Source organism: Pyxicephalus adspersus, chromosome 1, assembly GCF_032062135.1.
Source record: "Pyxicephalus adspersus chromosome 1, UCB_Pads_2.0, whole genome shotgun sequence".
Classification (NCBI taxonomy): domain Eukaryota; kingdom Metazoa; phylum Chordata; class Amphibia; order Anura; family Pyxicephalidae; genus Pyxicephalus; species Pyxicephalus adspersus.
Window position 1 is genome coordinate 74,340,613 of NC_092858.1, and position 19,171 is coordinate 74,359,783.

At 36.0% G+C, this 19,171-nt stretch overlaps 1 protein-coding gene across 3 annotated transcripts in view; it reads right to left on the reverse strand.

Moving 5' to 3' along the window:
• The window catches only part of ARHGAP6 (Rho GTPase activating protein 6), a 270,011-nt gene that overhangs the window by 19,506 nt on the left and 231,334 nt on the right, over positions 1 to 19,171 (reverse strand). For all 3 annotated transcript variants that reach the window (XM_072414316.1, XM_072414325.1, XM_072414334.1), the window contains exons 4-10: positions 17,260 to 17,516; positions 11,312 to 11,507; positions 9,991 to 10,046; positions 8,387 to 8,537; positions 7,973 to 8,121; positions 6,705 to 6,884; positions 401 to 498 (exon numbers count right to left, since the gene is read on the reverse strand). In XM_072414316.1, coding sequence (XP_072270417.1) covers positions 401 to 498; positions 6,705 to 6,884; positions 7,973 to 8,121; positions 8,387 to 8,537; positions 9,991 to 10,046; positions 11,312 to 11,507; positions 17,260 to 17,516 — 1,087 coding nt within the window. The remainder of the gene's footprint in view (positions 1 to 400; positions 499 to 6,704; positions 6,885 to 7,972; positions 8,122 to 8,386; positions 8,538 to 9,990; positions 10,047 to 11,311; positions 11,508 to 17,259; positions 17,517 to 19,171) is intronic.

Consider the following 19,171-nt stretch of genomic DNA (forward strand, 5'->3'; position numbering starts at 1 on the left):
CAGTGAGAAACAGCAAAATAGAATATGATCATTTACCAAATAAAAAAGTCTGGAAAACATTGCAAGGAATAAAACAATACTCCACAGAATCCAAATCAAAATTCAAATGTTCTGTTCCAAATCTTCTCAAACCGTTTCATAATTGCATGTCATGGTGAAAAATAATCACTCACGGACACAACCCTATTAATCTGCGTCAGTGATCTGCTTGTAAATGGCCCCATAAAAACTAACAATACGAGGGTTGAGGAGAAAAATAGATGTCACATGATACTTTCTTTTTCTTTCTAAAGCACTGGAGACCTACAATTATTACAAGCCTGATGAACATTCCAGAAAACAAAAACATTCCCAGCAATATTGTAAAGGAAACTACAAGTAAACATAAACAGACACTTACGAGGACTGGGAAGCCTTTCTCCTTAGTAAATAGTCTACTACATCTGGGTCAGTCTCTAGCAGGCTTATGAGAACTTCATTCTGTAAATCAGGAGAAACCTAAAATGGAAATAATTAAAAATATAAACAATTGAAATAAAATTAAAAGCTAGAGAACCCAGTATTTTTACAAGAGCTTAAGACAGGAACTAAAGGGATTTCAGCACAGGCATATAGTCAAGTGAAAATGTACCAATTTGTAGACTTCTTTTTGCAATGCAAAATCCTTATTTAAATATTGCAAAAAACAAGATATACCTGAATAAAACAGATGTAAAAAGTGCCTTTTAAAATAGTTGCCCTACAAAAATTAAAAATGTTCTATTAGAACCAAACCAAATGATGTATATTTAAGCCAATTTGGCGGGCGAAATCTAAACAAGTGCACATTATTTTTTCACATGACTGTAACCATATTTGCATTTTTGATATAATACAACATACATAAACATATATACACACAAATAGAATACATTTGGGGGCCTGTTTAGACAGGTAATATGTATTGCCATAAGACAACCTATTCATTTTTCCAAAGCACCCCCAAGATTCCAAAACACTTTGCAATGATGATATATGCAAAATTAACACTATAGAACTGTCTCAGAATTAGCTCAGGTTGGTCATCATGGCATGCAAGATCCATTAGTTGGTCGTTAGGTTCCCTGTCAATTCTATCCCTAAGGTAGACCAATGACAAACTGAAAATGCTCACATGACTAGCTGACAACTCTGATGTGAATTGCAAGGCAAGTTATTTTACAAAAAAATAATTGCTTAAACAAACGTATACAGTAAGCCTTGATGCTAAAGATTCTGAGGAATAGATTTATGGTTTACATACAACTAATTCCCTATGCTTTTTATGTTTATACCTACAGAGTAGCATACCCTCAGCTTAAATATGGAGAACAGTGATTTCATCTAAATAGTGATTTCATCTTCATTACAACAGTCAGCAGATAATCTCATTACTAACCACTGCGGTTTTGCATTTATGTTATTTTTATCATGGAGAATGCAATAGGAGGAGAAATAACACCTGTTGTAGTTCAAGGTAGCTAATTGTAGTTGGAAGATATTGGCACTGATGTCCCCAGAAAGATAACTTGGTCCAGAAGGCCCTGCCTATACTGTGTGCCATGCTATCTATTATTATTATTATTATTATTATTATTAATAAATAGGATTTATATAGCACCAACATTTCATGCAGCGCTGTACATTAAATAGGGGTTGCAAATGACAGAAGAATACAGACAGTAATACAGGAGGAGAGGACCCTGCCCTGAAGAGCTTACAATCTAAGAGGTGAGGGAAAAAAAGGAGGGGAGATATGTTGTGGTGGGAAGTAGTGATGGTTTCAAAAGACAGAAGAAGACGAGTAGGCAAGTTTGACAAAATTGGGTTTTGAGCGCTCTTTTAAACCAGCAGAAAGTAGGAGAAAGCCGAATTGGACAAGGAAGACCATTCCAGAGTGCTGGGGCAGCTCTAGAAAAGTCTTGGAGCCATGTGTGTGATGAGGTTATGAGTGGGGAAGTCAGTAGTAGGTCATCGGAGAAGTGGAGAGGGCTGCTATGGGGGGGGAATTATTTACCAGGTCAGAAAGGTACCGGTAAGTGGGATAAGAACGGTGGAGGGATTTGAAGGATGCATGGGATCTAAAAGAAGGAGCTTTTGATAAATTAAGCAGAGTCTGTTTATCTGTATTGGTAATTACAGAAGGGGTGTTTTTTTCACATACAAATTTTGCACATGTCAGTAGAAAGAGGAAGGACTATGTAATTTTGCAACATAATTTACAAGTCTGGTCTTACTGTGCATATTTCTAGGATTTTAAGGATGTTAGTTTAGACTAGTCCCATGATTATATTACATATATAATTTTCACTTAACTGACACTTATTGGTAGATTTATATAGTAATATAAAACAATAATCTTACCCTATTTACCTAAGGCTGAACTACAGCTTTTTCTTACTTTTTGCATACTTGTAGTATATTTGTATATACTTGTATAGTGCACTTCTGTGCTAAAAGTGTTTAGTCCCATTTCCCTGCACACACAACAAGAATTAGAAAGTACAACAGGTATCTTGAGTCCACCTCATTTCCTGTTTGATAGGCTACAAGGATCATCTAGTCCATTACCCCCTGCTCCCCACCTGTGTTCTCCTGGCCCCCCTTTCATCTATTTGGCCCCTGTCCAGTCAGTCATTCAGTCTCATAAATGGTCTCATTTGTTCCCATGTAAGAGAAGAACTTACATATGGGGTTGAGTTAGCAAATTCCATGATTGGAAAGAGTATCACTGTGGAAGATGTATAATCTAAACCAGGAGGAATAAATATAGATGAAACATTATACTTTGACTAATTGGTCTTCTTTTACCCTTAAGGAAATCCTTCATTTTTTTTTTTTTTTGCAAAAAAGCACCCTTTTGTGTATCTGTTCTTTATATACCTTATTTGGGGTTGGTGTGAAATATTTTGTTGAAATACTTTAGTGAAAAGTCTGTAGTATTACCTTTTCTACAGTCATTTAGTCTCATCTTCATGTGTGGAAATTTTTTAGATTGGTCTATATGCAACTACCCCCTGACCTGGAATGCCTATGTGCTGATACAGTATGTGAGAGGTAGTACTCTGTCTAATAAATTCCCTGTCCAAGCTGAAGTTTACTATTCTGTAATAAACTTCTGCTGACACTCATTGAGGCAACAAAGCAATGAATCAGTGAGCACACACACTAAGGTTAGCGATGCAGTAGAAGCAGAGGATAACACACAACAAAAGGTTAGTGATAAACAGGGAGACAAGCTCAGCATAGAAGGAGGGAGGTATGGAGGAACTTTTTAGGTGGGCCAAGTGTTGGCTACATCAAATAAGGCACTAGAATATAAGAACCATATATGACACTGAAGATAAGCAGGGTCACTGTGCTAAGCTATAAAAGCAGCAGAGATCATTACCTTCTTCCCTGCATTAACACACTCCCTATGTCTGATTGGTCATCGTTCATAGAGATTGAGACTCCTCCACCTGGCTTTTGGTCTGCAGATGTATGTTTGCACCCCCTTGTAATGGTGTAAACTCATCTTACCAGACCCATCTTTTCAGAACACAACAGCTCATGCATTCCTACTGTCGCTAGACATGATCACCAATATTATTATTATTATTATTATTATTATTATTATTATTAAGCTGTATTGATAAAGCGTCATATTATTCCGCAGAGCTCCACTTGAAAGGAGGAGAGGACCCTGCCCACAAAAGCTTGCAATCTAACAGGGGGAGGAAGTAGCACAAAATATGGGGGGGTTATGAAATGGTGTGTAGTGAGGGTTTAGGAGAAAGAAGATGGGTAGGCAGGCTTTGAAAAGATGGGTTTCGAGGGCTTTTCTTTTAATGGGTGGAAGATAGAAGCAAACTGAATAGAAAGAGGAAGAGCATTCCAATGAACAGGGGCAGCCCCTGAAAAGAGCGTGTAATGAGGTTGTGAGTGAGGAAGTCATTAGTAGGTCATTGGAGGAGCAAAGGGAGTGGCTAGGGGAGTATTTTTCTATCAGAAAGGTAAGTGGGACAATAACTGTGGAGGAATTTGAAAGTAAAGCACAGTAACTTGAATTTGATTCTGAGGTGAGATAGAAACCAATGTAGAGAATTAAAAAGGGAGATGAGAAGTGGTGGGACGGATGAATAAGTGTGGCCAAGCATTCATGATAAATTGTAGAAAGTCTGGTTAGTGGGATGTCTGAAAGGAAAATGTTGACGTAGTATAGATCACTACAATCTTTCACAGAGACAGTTACTGACCATATGTGCCAAGCTTTAGGGACACATCAGACCTGAAGTAAGCTGCAGTGTTCTGCCACCAGCTCAACCAAATCCTAAACTCTCTATATAAGTGAATGAAAAAGATTAAGAACCACTTTGTGCATGTGGCTGCAGCAGGTCAAGGCACTCTTCCCAAGTTGCTTTTTACCATTAAGGCTGCCAGCCACTACACAGCTAAAAAAAGCATGACTGGCTATCTATGCCAAAAAGCAAGATCTACAAAAACTATAAAATGGTACCTACATATACTTTTGAACAAGATTAAAACTTTTACTGCATTAGAAAAAATATAACAATAAATGATAACTGTGAATACTAACATTAAAAATCCCAAACTAATCAAATTTAGGTACCATGAAAAAAATCTAATACAGGTAGACAATCAAAAATCCGGCCATCGATAGGCTGGTTCCTCCAGTTTTCCGGCAGGGACTGTAGTAAACTGTTTGGCCACTTATGTTTTCATGGCGCTGTTCTCCAGAAACAGCCGTTAGGTCTTGCTTACTACACTAAATACACTTTGAGACGTCCCTGCTGCCTGCTCTCCGGAACTGTGCCTGATGTCTGCGGGTGCTGCAAGAGGAAGGCTGGCCTGTGTGTGGAGGTGAGTATAACCTTCAAAAATCGGGAATTTTCAAAAATCCGGCACTCCTCTGGTCAAGAGGTTGCCGGATTTTTGAATGTTAACCTGTACTTGTAAAACAGCAAGAATAAAATGGGATATAATAAAAGTGTGTTGTTGAATGCACAGATTAAACCAATTTCCAGGATGATTCTTTACTTTTATCTATGTGTATTTTAGTACTTGAACTACTACAGCTTCTGCTTCAAGTTCTTTAACTGTATTAGGTCCATGTATGCTGTATGTATGTCATCCACTGCGATTCTGGAGGTGCATATAGTGATTTTGGAAGTCTCCCAGAAATCAGTGAAAGTCTTGTGTAATGCACAGCAACTTTATGTCAGTGGGAGACATCACCAAGTGCTAAAATCTTGTAAAAATTGTTTCTCTTGCTATCTCTATTTACTGCATACAAGTAATGATGGGAAGCAGTAATGAAACTGGCTTGACATCAAACATACTTGCGTAATGTTTTTCCATTGTTATTATTTCCCGGCCACAAACATAAGATGAAAAGTAACAAAAGGAAGATTCAGCTAAGCTGTGTCAGCAAAGTATTAGGCGCTGTCAGAGAGGATCAGAATTTAATGTGATTTTCAGGAATAGATGACTCATTCATTAGGAGGTATGTCCCCATATGGATTAATGTAAAGGTCCTGTTTAAATACATTAAGTTGCTTTAGTAACCTGACATTTTGGATGAAGCAAATTTGGTTGGTGTTTCTATCACTTAAGTTGTTAATAGGGTCACTTTAAGATAACAGTGGGACAGAAATCCCTTAAAGTTTTTTTGAGGAATGCAAAACAAACACCTTTAAAACATGGGGACTGGGTTTATTGGGTAATTATTTATCAACATTATTTGGGGTTAAGCAATTACAAAAATAGAAACTATATTTCTATAGTTTGATCTTAGGTCTCCATACTAGGTAGATCTTGAAAACATCCCCATTTTGCCCCTTGTTTACCTTAGAGAATATATCTGAATATCTGCCTGAGAAATCATAAAATGTTTTTTTTCATTCAAAATGATTTTTAATTTCTACATGCACACAATTAAACATTAACCTTGTCAACTGTGGCCACAGCAAAGGGACTATTGTATAACAGTGATCACATTACAAAGCAGGGTAGTTACAAGAAAGTTTTGCCATAAAAAGATGGTACCACCTATCCCCTGAAATGTAACCATATTTCCTGGGGCTGCAGGGACTTGAACTCCTGCGAGCATGCAAGGGGGTTATGCTATCCCAGCCTGGCCAAACAGGATGGCCAAAGATCTGACACCTGGAAGAGGACCAGAAGAAGATGAAGGCTTCTGTTACTTCTTCAATAAAGGACCTGCCCGCTCACAGTTTTATATTTGTAAAGTATAGTTCCACTTTAATGTCAAGGTACAATCAGAAAGAGGCTACACTGTACTTGAACTGCTTTGTAGCTTAAAAAAAAAAATCTATTGCCAGGGTCACTTAATTGACAAAGTCATAGGATATGCACAGTAACAATATTTTAAATATCTTTAAAACCACTGTGCAAAAAAAAAAAAAAATTGGTATAACTGATGTACGAAATGTACCTACCATGTGAGATTTAGGGGGCCACACATATCCAGTATGAAGCTAAGATATGTGACATGTTACTCCCCACAATATCAAACATAAGCCAACCAGAGGCCACAATGTCAATAGTTGAGAACCTTAGCTTGAAAATGTAGCTTGAAAAGCTTTATTAATATCAAATGTAGGAGTACAACGTTTTCTCTTTCCAAAACAATTTTTTTTTTACCAGCTGGATAGTTTTCTTACCATAAAAAGGCTTTCGTAATTTTCAATCATTTTTTGCACCACAGAGATAATTGTCGTACTTTCTTCAGCCCTGGCAGTACTCTGAACTGTAAACTCCTTGTCAGACGACTTCTGCTTGTGCAACAAATTAGGCCCAAATATTGTTGCCAGGTTTAATGAAGTCATTTTGTTCCCAGTAATCTAATAAAAAACACATTAGAGAGTACAAAACATAAAAAGAATGTACATAATAGCAGTTTTATGAGTAAAGAATACTTTGCAGAGTATAGCACTGTTTATTGATTGGGCTAGGGAGCAATGATAGATTCCATTTTTTATTTCATTTTAATAATGAACCATGCCGTGTAGCTAACATTGGTGTCTGAAAGTAACATGTTCTAAGACATTATAATATGTATTATTACCCTGGAAATCAAAGTACTAAAAATTATACAAAGTACTAAAAAGTATATTCAGTAGTGATACGTTAGTAGTGATTCATTATTACCACCCATTTGGTTCTGTTAGTTGGGGTCAGATGCAAAACTGGGTAAATTAATCATTGAGAAACTTTATAACATAAACATGTTGGATATTATATCAATGCAAGAAAACATTGCGTGTCCATATTTATGTAACTGGATAAAGGAGCAAGCAGACCTGCCTAAACTATTCAATCAGTTTATATGTGATCAGGACAGCCCTGGCAATACATGGTAAATCTAAATAGGATTATAGATTCAGATTGTATATTGTGTGGCATTCTTTACACACCTTGGAAGATTTAAAGAGATATGGTCATCAGATAACAGTATATATACTTGCTATACATAAAATGCGTGAAATTTGCACTTACTTAAAGTAAGCAATGTGCAATTATTATTTTAGTTATATTGGCTATTGTCTTATTTCTCTTTTTTCCTTAGTGTTAAAAGTGTGACCTGATATCAGAGATTGTCAGTGAGACACAGAAAATCCTTTATGCAAATAAAAAACTGAACTAACCTAAAACTGAGCTAATTAAACTTTAAATGTGTAAAACTTTAAATATGTAAAAAGTCGAATTGTCTACATCTGATTGACCATCTCTGGTCACCAAGGTCTCTGGCTGCTGTGAAGCTTCCAATGCCTGACATTGTATATGAAACCGAGCCAGCGCTTTACCAGTAAGAGGAGACAGAAAAACTGTGTTGGCATTTCTGTACCACAAGTCTCTAGATGACTGGGCGCTTATATGCTGGCTGTAAGGTCTAGACAATCGCAAATGAATGAAAACATTTTACACATACCTCTTGACCATCTTTATCAACTGTGTCTTCAGCATGGCCAGCCACAGTCCAGAGGAACTGCAGCAATCTATGTAGAGTGTCACAGTTACAAGGAGGTAGCAAGTAAATGAGAAGCTGTAAGGTGGCAAGTTGATCTTCGGGATCTAACACTGAAAAGACACAAGAATAAATCACAGTATGTGATACATGAAATCATTATCTGTGTACAAACTACAATAATACTTATTGTGTAAAATGTAATATGATATAAACAAATGTAATATGACAGTGAAAAATACAATATTAATCTTGTGTGTGTACATTGCTTTACCCACGTATATCCAATGGCAAAAATAAAGAGAGAGTACAAAAGGCTAAACTCTAGACACATATAAAACACACAACAAAAGACTACAGCATCAAACTTGTACTCACTTATAGTGTGTATAAAAGGTGTGTATAGTTCTCTGGTCAATAGAGGGTCAGGCATATCTCGAAGAAATTCTTTTAATAAGGCAGCAACATCGTGGACACTGTGCTCTTCTTCCAAGACAACATCAACTCCGCGATCAAACTCTTCACGTAACTGCCAAAAATGTAAAAATCTTATTAGAAACTGTAAAAACAGAAGAGATTTATATTTAAAGACGTATACATATTTCTGATTAATGTCTTTTCTATCATGTTGAAATTAGTTCTTTAGGACTGGAGAAAATAGATTTTCGTGGGAGTAATCCATCAAACCTGAAATGGATTTTATAAAGCTTTTTAAAAATTGTCCACTATTATGTGGGAAAACTTTGTAACCCTGGCCTGTGTCACAGCAATGAGTGAATCTTTAAAATATATTAAAACAATTACTAAAAGGGTTAAGAGGGGCATGTAACTTCTATGTATATGCATGGGTTTAACTTTTTAAATTCCAAAATTCAATTTATTAGATAACACAAAATTTGAAGAGTCTGTAGTCTCAAATGAACTTTAGATTAGTTAGCTAAACTTCGATGGTATCTCACCCCAGCTAGATTAGCGAATATGTTTCCCTCAACCTCTCCCCTATGTTTTCGAGGCGGTGACTCTAGGGGCTCCATGTTACATATTTGGTGGTCATGTCCTGTAGCCAGGGGGTTTTGGGACGAGGTATTTAATTTGATCTCCAAAATTTTAAAGCAAACGATTTGCAGTACTGTGGAGGCTGCGCTATTTAGTAAGCTTGAGGTGCCCCTTCCTGGCCCCACAAGGAAATTGGTAAGACTGATTTTATTGGCGGGCAGGGTTTCACTGGCAAAGGCTTGGAAGTCACCTGTGATACCCTTAGACCCCGTTTTCACAAAATTGAATTGGATCATGGTTAATGATAGACGGACTCATACCCTAAAGAACTCCTTGGACAAATTTGACGATATATGGGAACCTTGGATAATGTATAGTACTACATAGATAATGGTTTATGCTGATTTATTCTTGGGTATAGTAACTTAGCGATATGTTCCTCTTTAACTTCCTCTACCTTCCCTTTCCCCCTTCCCTGTAGTTTTTATTTTCTATGTTGGTGGTTGTTTTTTTTTTTTTTTTTTTTTTTTTTTGTATAACTGGGAAAAGTGTTCTGTTTACGCATTGTTCAAACGGGGCTTATTATTGCTTTGTCTCTACTAATAGTTCTCTTGGTGTACCGGGGTTTATACTCATCTGATTCTATTTGGTTTTCCGTTATATGTACACCTGGACGAGGCAATTTTTATGGTTTGAACATTTTTTGTGGTGACGAATGTTTTCAATGTCTGCGCTCACACAATAGGTTTTGTCTCATGTTATAACATCGCCTTTACTGTAGCGATTTTTTGTATTGTAAACTTTAAAACTTTAATAAACATATTGAAATATAAATTAGTTAGCTAAATTAATTCTGGGTGCATCAAAACCAACCATGTACAAAGTCTTACAATTTGTTTTCTTTCAAAGCATTCATATCAGATACTTTTCTTTATCATTTTCTAACTCTGAAATCAAGAGAAGAACTGTATGTTTGATATGATTACCTGTCGTACTCTCTTTTTGGAACTTCCGACTCTAAATATTCCCACTGTTTGCAGACCTAAAAAGAGTACATGATCAGTTTTTAATACTGGCACAGCAGACAATCCTTATTTAGTGCACACCATTAAACCAAATAAAATATTCCAAACCAACAAGGTGGATACTGACTTGAGATGATGGCTGAATAAAAGGCAACCGTTGTCAAACAGCATGTATACTCCGTTGGTGAAGGAGTATACATGCTTTTATTACACGGATAGTATGCAGCCACCTCCAGCACTTGTCTAGTTTTCCAATAATAGTAGGCCTTAATGTTGCTTTTCTTTTTATGTAACAAATTATCGGGTACCCTTCTTACTTACCGTTACATTATGAAGTATATCCACCTTATCTAAGAGCTTAGCTACAATATATTATTTGTTTTCGCGTGCAAAATAAATTATATATTGCAACCCTTCGATATGTTGGCTTCATTAGTTTTCTTTTTCAAACTTTTCTCTGAGCCTTGAGTGTTCCATTTTCACACTTTGGGTCAAAACAAATGGCTTCTTCCAGAGTTTCTTCTTACCATTTAAAGTATTTTGTAACAGTGAATTTTATTCATGAATACAAAAATTGAGTCATAAGGATGAATAGAAAATTCACAATAGGGAGGAATTTACTTTATGGTACTACTTGTTTACATAGGGGCTTTGAGTGACCATAACCCTGAGAAAAATCTGGATACCCCCTGACACTTTTATACCCTCTGATTGACTGATTTTCAGTTATTTTGGTTATTGATTGCTAATTCAAACTACATTCTCTTAAGAATAGCCTATTTGGGAATGCCTGGCCATGTACCTCCACAGGAATATGTACATGTTCAAAACAACTCAAATACGCATACGAACCAAAATGGATGTATCAAACTGTGCGAAAAAACATTGATAAAATGTATGCCTGAACATATGATTGCTATTTGTGGCCTATAGATTGAGAAATATTTTATACAGAAACTTTCTTTAATAACTTCTGGTTAAAAATACGATTTAAGAAAAAACTCCTGTTGTATTGTGAGTAATGTATAACATATGGAGACATTACAAAAAAACTACACTATCACTTGGCTCCCAATGATGTCAGAATATGGGTGAACCTAAAGGGTCTTAAAATATATGATTCCTCAACAAATTCTAACAAATACAGAATGTTCTGTAATGGGTGAGCTTACCTTTTAAGTGTAGTTGTTATAAGGCTAACAACTGCACTTAAAATTATGTTTAGATCAAGTTTATCATTGTAATGTCATGTAACTCCTGGAAATAGCAGCCTGAAGTTTACCATTCTTTTCCAAATGTTGACAGCAGCTGTCCACAAGCCTGGGAACTTGTCTGTAGATCGGATTTAAGCTGAGCTTTTTGTCCCTTTCCTTTTCTTTCTTACTTTGAGCCTCGGCCGGCAGAGACAACTGTAAAGCCTCTAGTAGTCGAGACTGATTGTCATCAAGATCTGTAATTGAGTCCACAGACATGGCACCCTGTGAGACATAAACAGTGGATTTATTTCATAGAACCCCAAGGACTGGTGAATGGTCCTGAAAAGAACTGCAGAAAAATTTGTGCTACATCAGTGAATAAAAAATTAAACCACTTAACATCCCACAAAGCCCACATGTACTTATTCTTTAATAATCCATATATGTTTTATGCTAACCTTTGGAAACACCAAAATGGGGCTTTCATACCATAAATACCTTGATACCATAAGTATGCTTGCTAGCTACACCATATCTCTCTAAAGATTTAGCAACCAATAAATTGTCAAAACTTGAAAAGGGCATACATATATATTATGTGTATACCAAATTAGCCAATTTATGTTAAGGTCATAACACAAACCAGAATTTTTTCCATTAAGAGAGAAGTAACATGTTTGCCTTAATACTTCTTAATTTACCTTTTCCTTATATCCCTTTCACACTGTTTTGCAAAGGAAACCAAAATAAATTTTCCATATCCACATATGAAGAACATGTGACATTACTTTGGACGTCACCGGGTCCATAGCTCTATGTGAGCTACAAAAGGGCATCGGATGAGGGAAAAATATAGTATATATGTGGAACTAAATAGACTAGCCAAACAGGACAGAGAACAATCACATGGTACTCATGGTGAAAAGTCTTGCTTGTGTGAACATACCGTAAACTGATACTGTTTATTCATGGCTGGAGCATAGAAAATGGCTAATAGAGCTGGGCCATTTTTTGAAAATACATGGAAAAGTCCATAAAGCACCAATATAGTTTATCCTCACATTTATAAACCTTTTTTTGTATTTAACTTTTATTTTTTTCAGAGAAGAGGGTAAAAAGGAGACAAAAATGGGAAAAAGGCATGTAAACATCCTTAACCACTAATAAATGTTTTTATATTTCAAAGGAAGCATCGATGTGTGCTTTTAAGTGTTTTGAAATCACTGAGTGGTAGCGTATATTCTCTTAGCAGCCCATAAATGCAATGTCCAAAAATGGCAGCTTAACACTGGCGAAACATCGTTTTGAAAACGGGAATTAAATGACTGAGAAGTGAAATCTATGGATATCTTTGTGGTCTCCAGACACAAGCAGGGTGAATAGTACAGAAATTTAGCCAGTTTTATCACACTATTCAAAGTCAATCCTTTGATGTCCTCAGCTTTAGGCACAACTGGCAGCTAGTATAATATATATTCTTTTATACTTGTATTCTGTTTTACTTTGTAAAAACAAGTTCACTTTATGTCCTTTCAGACAAAGCTCTATGGTAAAAAGGAGGGCGTTGGGCTTGATGCAAGTCATCTGCTTTGATTAGGAAAGATAATATTCGCAATTCATTTTTACGTTCCAAAATATTCACTATTTCCCACAGCAAGAAAAGTTAATCACAAGTAACTGTTTTCTTGGCCAAGTTTTCTATTTATTTGATCTGGAACTCTGTGACTTTGTGGTTTGTTTGTGAGGAAAATAGAAGTCCAAGAATCTAAGATGCAGGGGATGACCAGCAAAAAATAACCATAAAAACTTAAGATGACTGTCTTATCACAGATATAGTGCTTAGTGGATAAAAAAATAACTTTTGGATGATCTATCTCACACCAATTACTTACTAGAGTTATCTTAATACATCCGATCTCTGCTATAAAAAAAAAAACATTTAACTGTTACATACAGAGACATTCTCAGTTTCTATATACCAGAAGATGGGCCACTTTAGGTAAATAAATGTCTGCTGACCCACTCAAGTTTTGTTTTTTGAAACCAAATCATTCAATCTAATATAGAATACTGAACAGCAGAGGATCTAATAGAGGTGCTTGGAACACAAAAACTCTGAGATAAAATCTGGTTGAATCAATTGAGAAATGCAACTAGATTCAGAAATTCATATTTTTATTATGAGTCTAGTATGGCTTAACCAGTCCGCCTGCAAATTAGAGAATTTGGCTACTACATCCTTCAGTGGTTTGTATAGCAATGTTGTATCTGAACTTGGATTGCTAAAATTCCAGATTCTGATTTCAGGTAGGAAAAGCCCCAATCCCAGTGAGAAAGGACATGATAAGCAAAACAAAAATTATGGGTGGTAAGACTATCACCTTGCTGAGCTGTCAGCAAGTTTCTTTGTATGATAATAACTACTTCTAATTAAGGCTCATTATCATTTTATAACTTTTTGTCTAACAGACACATTCAATTGAGGAATATTGTTTGTAACTTCATTGTGTAGGGCTAAATTAATCTATAAATGGAAAACAATGCCAATATTGTCATTCATCTATCTTTTACAAGGCATTCACTAAGGGCTCTATTTATAAAACAGGGAATCTGACATTCCCCCAAACATTTCCTTGTGGGAATCGATTACTGTCATTGAAACACATGGACGTGGAAGATTACCATGAGGGTATGTTTGTGGGAATGTCAGATTACCTGTTTTATAAATAATGCTATAGGTGATTTTATATAAAGTGTTATTTTTCAAAAATTTTACAAGTATAGTTACACTCAATTCCTGTATAAGAATATTTTCCCCCTTACTATTATTTGAAATATTAACATGACACCAAGGGGACTAGTTATAAAGCTGTGAATTTGACATTCACTGAAACATTCCCTGGTGGAAAATCAATTTTACCAACATTAAAACACATAGACCTGAAAAATTAAGCACCGGAAAATGTTTTGATGAATGTCAGATTCACCACTTTATAAATAATTTTGATGAATGATTTCAGTATGATGGCTAGCCAATCAACAAATAAACCTTCCTTGCACAACCAACGTTTGGACACTCTGCCTGACTTAGTTTTGCTTGTTAGTTTTGGACTACTGTGGTCTAAGAAATCTTAGTTTTAAATGTTTAACTTGTGATTAACTTTTTTAAAACAAAAAACGGTCTGATTTCTAAAACCTTCAAATTTACAATGTCAAATGTATAAAAATGTAAGCTCAAAGTATAATGTCAATGTATGCTGGAGTTGAAAAGGAAGGCTAATTGTTCTGTGTAGGGAGAGATAATGATTTTATTTACTTTTTTTGCCATTGGCATATATCACTCATGACCATCACCAGCTTGAATGTTTTTTGTTTGACAATAGCCCTACAAATAATCAAATTTAACACCCTAAAAACTTTAAAAGGGTTTGCCACAAACTTCAAGATTCATGAAAGCAAAAGCAAGCAGATTCATTTTTCCTAACCTATCTCTGTTAAAAGAAAACGAGAAGAATTTCTTGTTTGTACTTGCTCTGCTTTAAAAGCACCAAGATTCATTGCATCTGCACACACTGTAAAATTAAGTTGTAGGAGTGTCCAAATGCAGTTCCCGAATGTTTAGAATGCTTTTATATGTATAGGTAGGAGCCACAACAGTAAGTTCTTTTAACAGTAAAAGGTTTGTTTTTTGGGAATTTCAGTAGGATTGTAAGATTAATTTAGTGTTAAAGAGTGCTAGCAGGGTTGCAAAATGTAACAAATACAGCCTGCTTTCACCTGCAGACAGCCCAGAGTTGCTTCTTAACACCTTTAGGCTGCTTCTAACCTGCACCCAACCTTTCTTTGAGTTGCTTTTGCAATACCACTGACATGTAGAGGTAGAAAACCAGTTTAGATGGATGTAAAAGTGTACACCAGCCATAATTAAATTCTTCTTTAATACTTTTTAACAACACTGGGAAGTAAGCAATTAAAAATGCCTAAACATCTGCAACAAAACTGTGGGTTCTATCATGTATGGTAGCAATTAACAACTGACAACTGTACTACCTCATTGAGTTTTATCACCCTATTCGTTCATTATGCTAGGCAAACAAACTGTAAAATCAAGAGAAACCTGCACTTGCCAACAATACTATGTTCTGCAAACAAACAATAATGGCAGCTTATGTATCAATGAGAATGCTGCAAAGCAAAACTTTGTACTTTGGTGAACAGGATGACATTATTTACCAATAAAATATTCACATGTAACATCTTCCTGCCAGGATTACAAATATAAGGTAATAGATTAGAATCCCTTTAGATATTTGCCTGTATACGACAGCCAATATGTAATAGGATATGGATTTGGTTTAGGAAAATGTTAGCAAGAACTGTTATGAAACTTCTTATGAAACAATGTTTTCCTAGCTTCCTGAAAAAGGGAATTTTAAAGAGATCTAAATTAACAAACTGTATAGCTCCCGGGGACAAAGATGTCTTTAGGAGATAAGTAGGGAAATGGGATCTGTTTATTTTGTTTTTTATTATAGGGGGGTAAACAAGATGTGTGGGAGACACAAAGTGCAGAATATGGGCACCTCCTGGAAACTTTAGATGTCACATCTCTGTAAATGGCAATCTTATTTTGCCCAGACACAAAGTCTCTTACCAGGATTAGCAGAAAAGCCCAAATGACTCTGGTTACCGTCTGCAAGAAATTTTGCACATTTTATAGCAGCTCAAAATTTGGCACAACTTGCGAACACAATTAAATTACAGAATAAAAACATACTGGACTGCTGTTATTATATTAATATAATGTTGCTCAAACTTGGGCTTGGGTTGGACTTGGGCTGAGTGATGTGTAGTTAAATATCTGAAATATCTTGTCAGTGCCAAAATTGTTGCCCCAGGATTTTTTTTAAGTAATTTTGGTGACATCTAACTTAGAAAATGATTGCAAAGATCTACAAATATATTACAATTTTTGAAGCAATACCAGGCAAAATATTCAGAACCTACATTTCAAATGGACTCTATATCACTTACAATGATATGTCTATATTGTTATATTGCTGCAACAGATTCTTAAACTGGTGATAGCGCTCCAAAACCATGATGCTTATGTGGGCAGACACAATCTTTTCTATGTACTCAGCCACTATGTTACAATTTTATGGGGTCTATAAATGTTTTCACCAAGGATTAAAACATCACAGAGACTAACATTTAAAACTGATGTGTGTATTTGGATGTATTAGTGTTTTTGAGCTCAGTGAATTTGTGCTAGTTAGTGTGCAGGCACCAACTATCAGTTTGGGGGTCGTAGGGGGTTCACAGCCTCTTTTTTTTCTTCCATGTGTAGGTGGGTGTTGCCCCATCTAAAGTTTGGCTAACTGGGGAGGGGCAATGATGTGTTGAACAGGTGGCAAGGAATACTGGAAACAGTGAAGAAAGAGCCTGAAGCACCACCTGTTATTTAAATCATCAGTCGCCAACCAGTGGTTCACGGTTCCTGCACAGACCTGCTTGCCAAACATCCTGGGGGGACAGTAGCGCAGGGCTATGGACACAACTTTTGTTGCATCCATGGGAGAGTGGGTGTTCTGGCATCATGACATCACTCTGGAGAAAGTTTCTTCCCCTTCGAATGATACACGGCTCCCTGCTCGTGCGCAGTGCAGATCCCGTGGATTTAGTAGTCCGTGAAGTCCGAAAGGTTGGCAACCGCTGATTTAAATGGAAGATAAACTATATTAATACCATATATAATAAATATTTACCTGAGAACTTGTGAAATATTTTTTTAAAATTCTATTTTCCAATCTTGAACATTAAATCTTGAGTCAACAGAAAACTAAAATATATCCCAAACCACTAAACACTCTGTTTAAATTATGTTTTATTAAATTTATCTATTTAATAAATTTATCTATTTACCTATTAAAACCCGTTAGACAGTTTGCACAGTGACATTATGGATTCCATTCAACAAATAAAATAGTATAATTTCGGGGATTTGATTTTATGTGTGGCAGTGTGAACTCACCCTCCTACGTGCCCGAGGTGCAGCCTCTGGTGTATTCGGAGATGTGGATTCATTTGGTGTTTCTGAAGTAGAACTAAGAGATGAATTACTACTAGAGAGTTCTTTATTCTGCCGCCTTGATCCAAATGGCAAAATGGACGTCACAAAATCGGACACCTCTTTCTGATCTTCTTTGTGGGAATCTTGCTTTAGCTTGTGAGCCCTGTCATTGGCAATTACTTGTGATAATGGCATTCCAAATGCCTGTGGTAAAAATTCTAAAATTAAAAAAAAAAAATAAGAATAAATATCGATTTCACTTACACTCACTTTTTTTACCAACAAGACATTAATTTAATCTCTACATTAGACTACAGTGTGGTATTTTACCAGCCATCTGTCAAGTACAAGGCTAATATCTTACATGCTGACTAGTAAATTAAAATGGCTCTTTAGTCTAATTTCAGCACAAAGTTATGGTTATAGCTATGCTAAGAAAGATAAATACACAGTAAAAGAAGGGGTGCAATAGTTTTCAAGGGTAAGCTACATTGAGCACCTGATTCATGTGATTTCTGTCGAAATGAAAGCTCAGCCAATCCTTCCGTCAGTAAAGATAATATGACATGAGAAGGTATATTTTTTTTCTTTATTTGGTTCGAGCAACGTGCATACCGCAGTGAAATTATTTACCTTCAGTTAAAATACCTGAAAAATATGGGCCACTTAGACAAAATCTTCTTAAAAAAAATCCCACAGCTTCTCACTCAAACATGTGATCCTTACTTGCTTATCATCAACGTCTTACATTCACCATGTCATGGGTAGGGTTAGCATTAGGGTTAGGATGTCTCGGTCCCTAAATATCTACAAGAAGCCATTTTTAGGAGTGGAGTGTCATATCCCCCACAACTACACTCTTAAAAACATTTTGCCTTCACTAAATGCATTTTTATCAAATAGTGGAATATTAGGTCCTAAATATTCGGTTCGCCAAAATGTCAGCAAACACTACCAGTTTGCTCATTACTACCCTGCTGCTCTATCTAATATAACATAATAGTATCATTTTGGTAGAAGTCGACATCCATAAAATGTCAGTCAATTTTAACCAGTTTTCAATATTAAAAACTTACAGGCTACAACAGTCTCTATAAGATATTGCAGAATGATAAAGTTTGGAATACTAAGAATGCTTTCCCCCCAATTCACACCAGTAGAAGCAAAAGACATTGCCGCAACAAAACCATTTGGCTTTTGCAAGCTATACATTGCTCTAGTCAGGGTAGAGTGCCCATTTTGTAAGTGTATTGCTGCTTTTTAGTATAATGTGAATTAAATTATGTTCTGTATTTCTCAGATTTTGTCTTTTAGTTCAATGTTTTGTTTAAACCAAGAAGGACTGGCAGAGAAAGATGGACTGTTACATAACCAGGTGAGTGCATTCCTATCAAACTTTTTTATATATTACTGCTTTGTGTTTGTAAATGAGAATTTACATATATAAATATGGTAACACTGATGTGAACAAATCAAAATATCAGCTGTGATCCACAGTCCATATATTCTGCACCAGGCGAATCAGAATACCTGATGTAACAACAACTGTTCAGTAACAGAAAAGGTCAATGGTGTAGATGAATCTTACTTAGATTGACAGCATTTTGTGATTTATCAGTAGTTTAATGCCCCATACAGAAGTCAGATTACGGTCGCTGGAAACAATTTTTCATGATTGCTTCCAGTGACAGATGAACAATCGAGAGATGTACACATACTGCCATTCTGTTCTATGGAACAGGGAAGAGGGACCACAAGCAACTGGCACCCTGTGGTGCTCTCACAGTGGTCATTCCTGGCCGGTCATTCAATAATCCACCACTGCTGTACAAATGCTACATATTTACCTTAAAACGAACATGACTGTTCATCT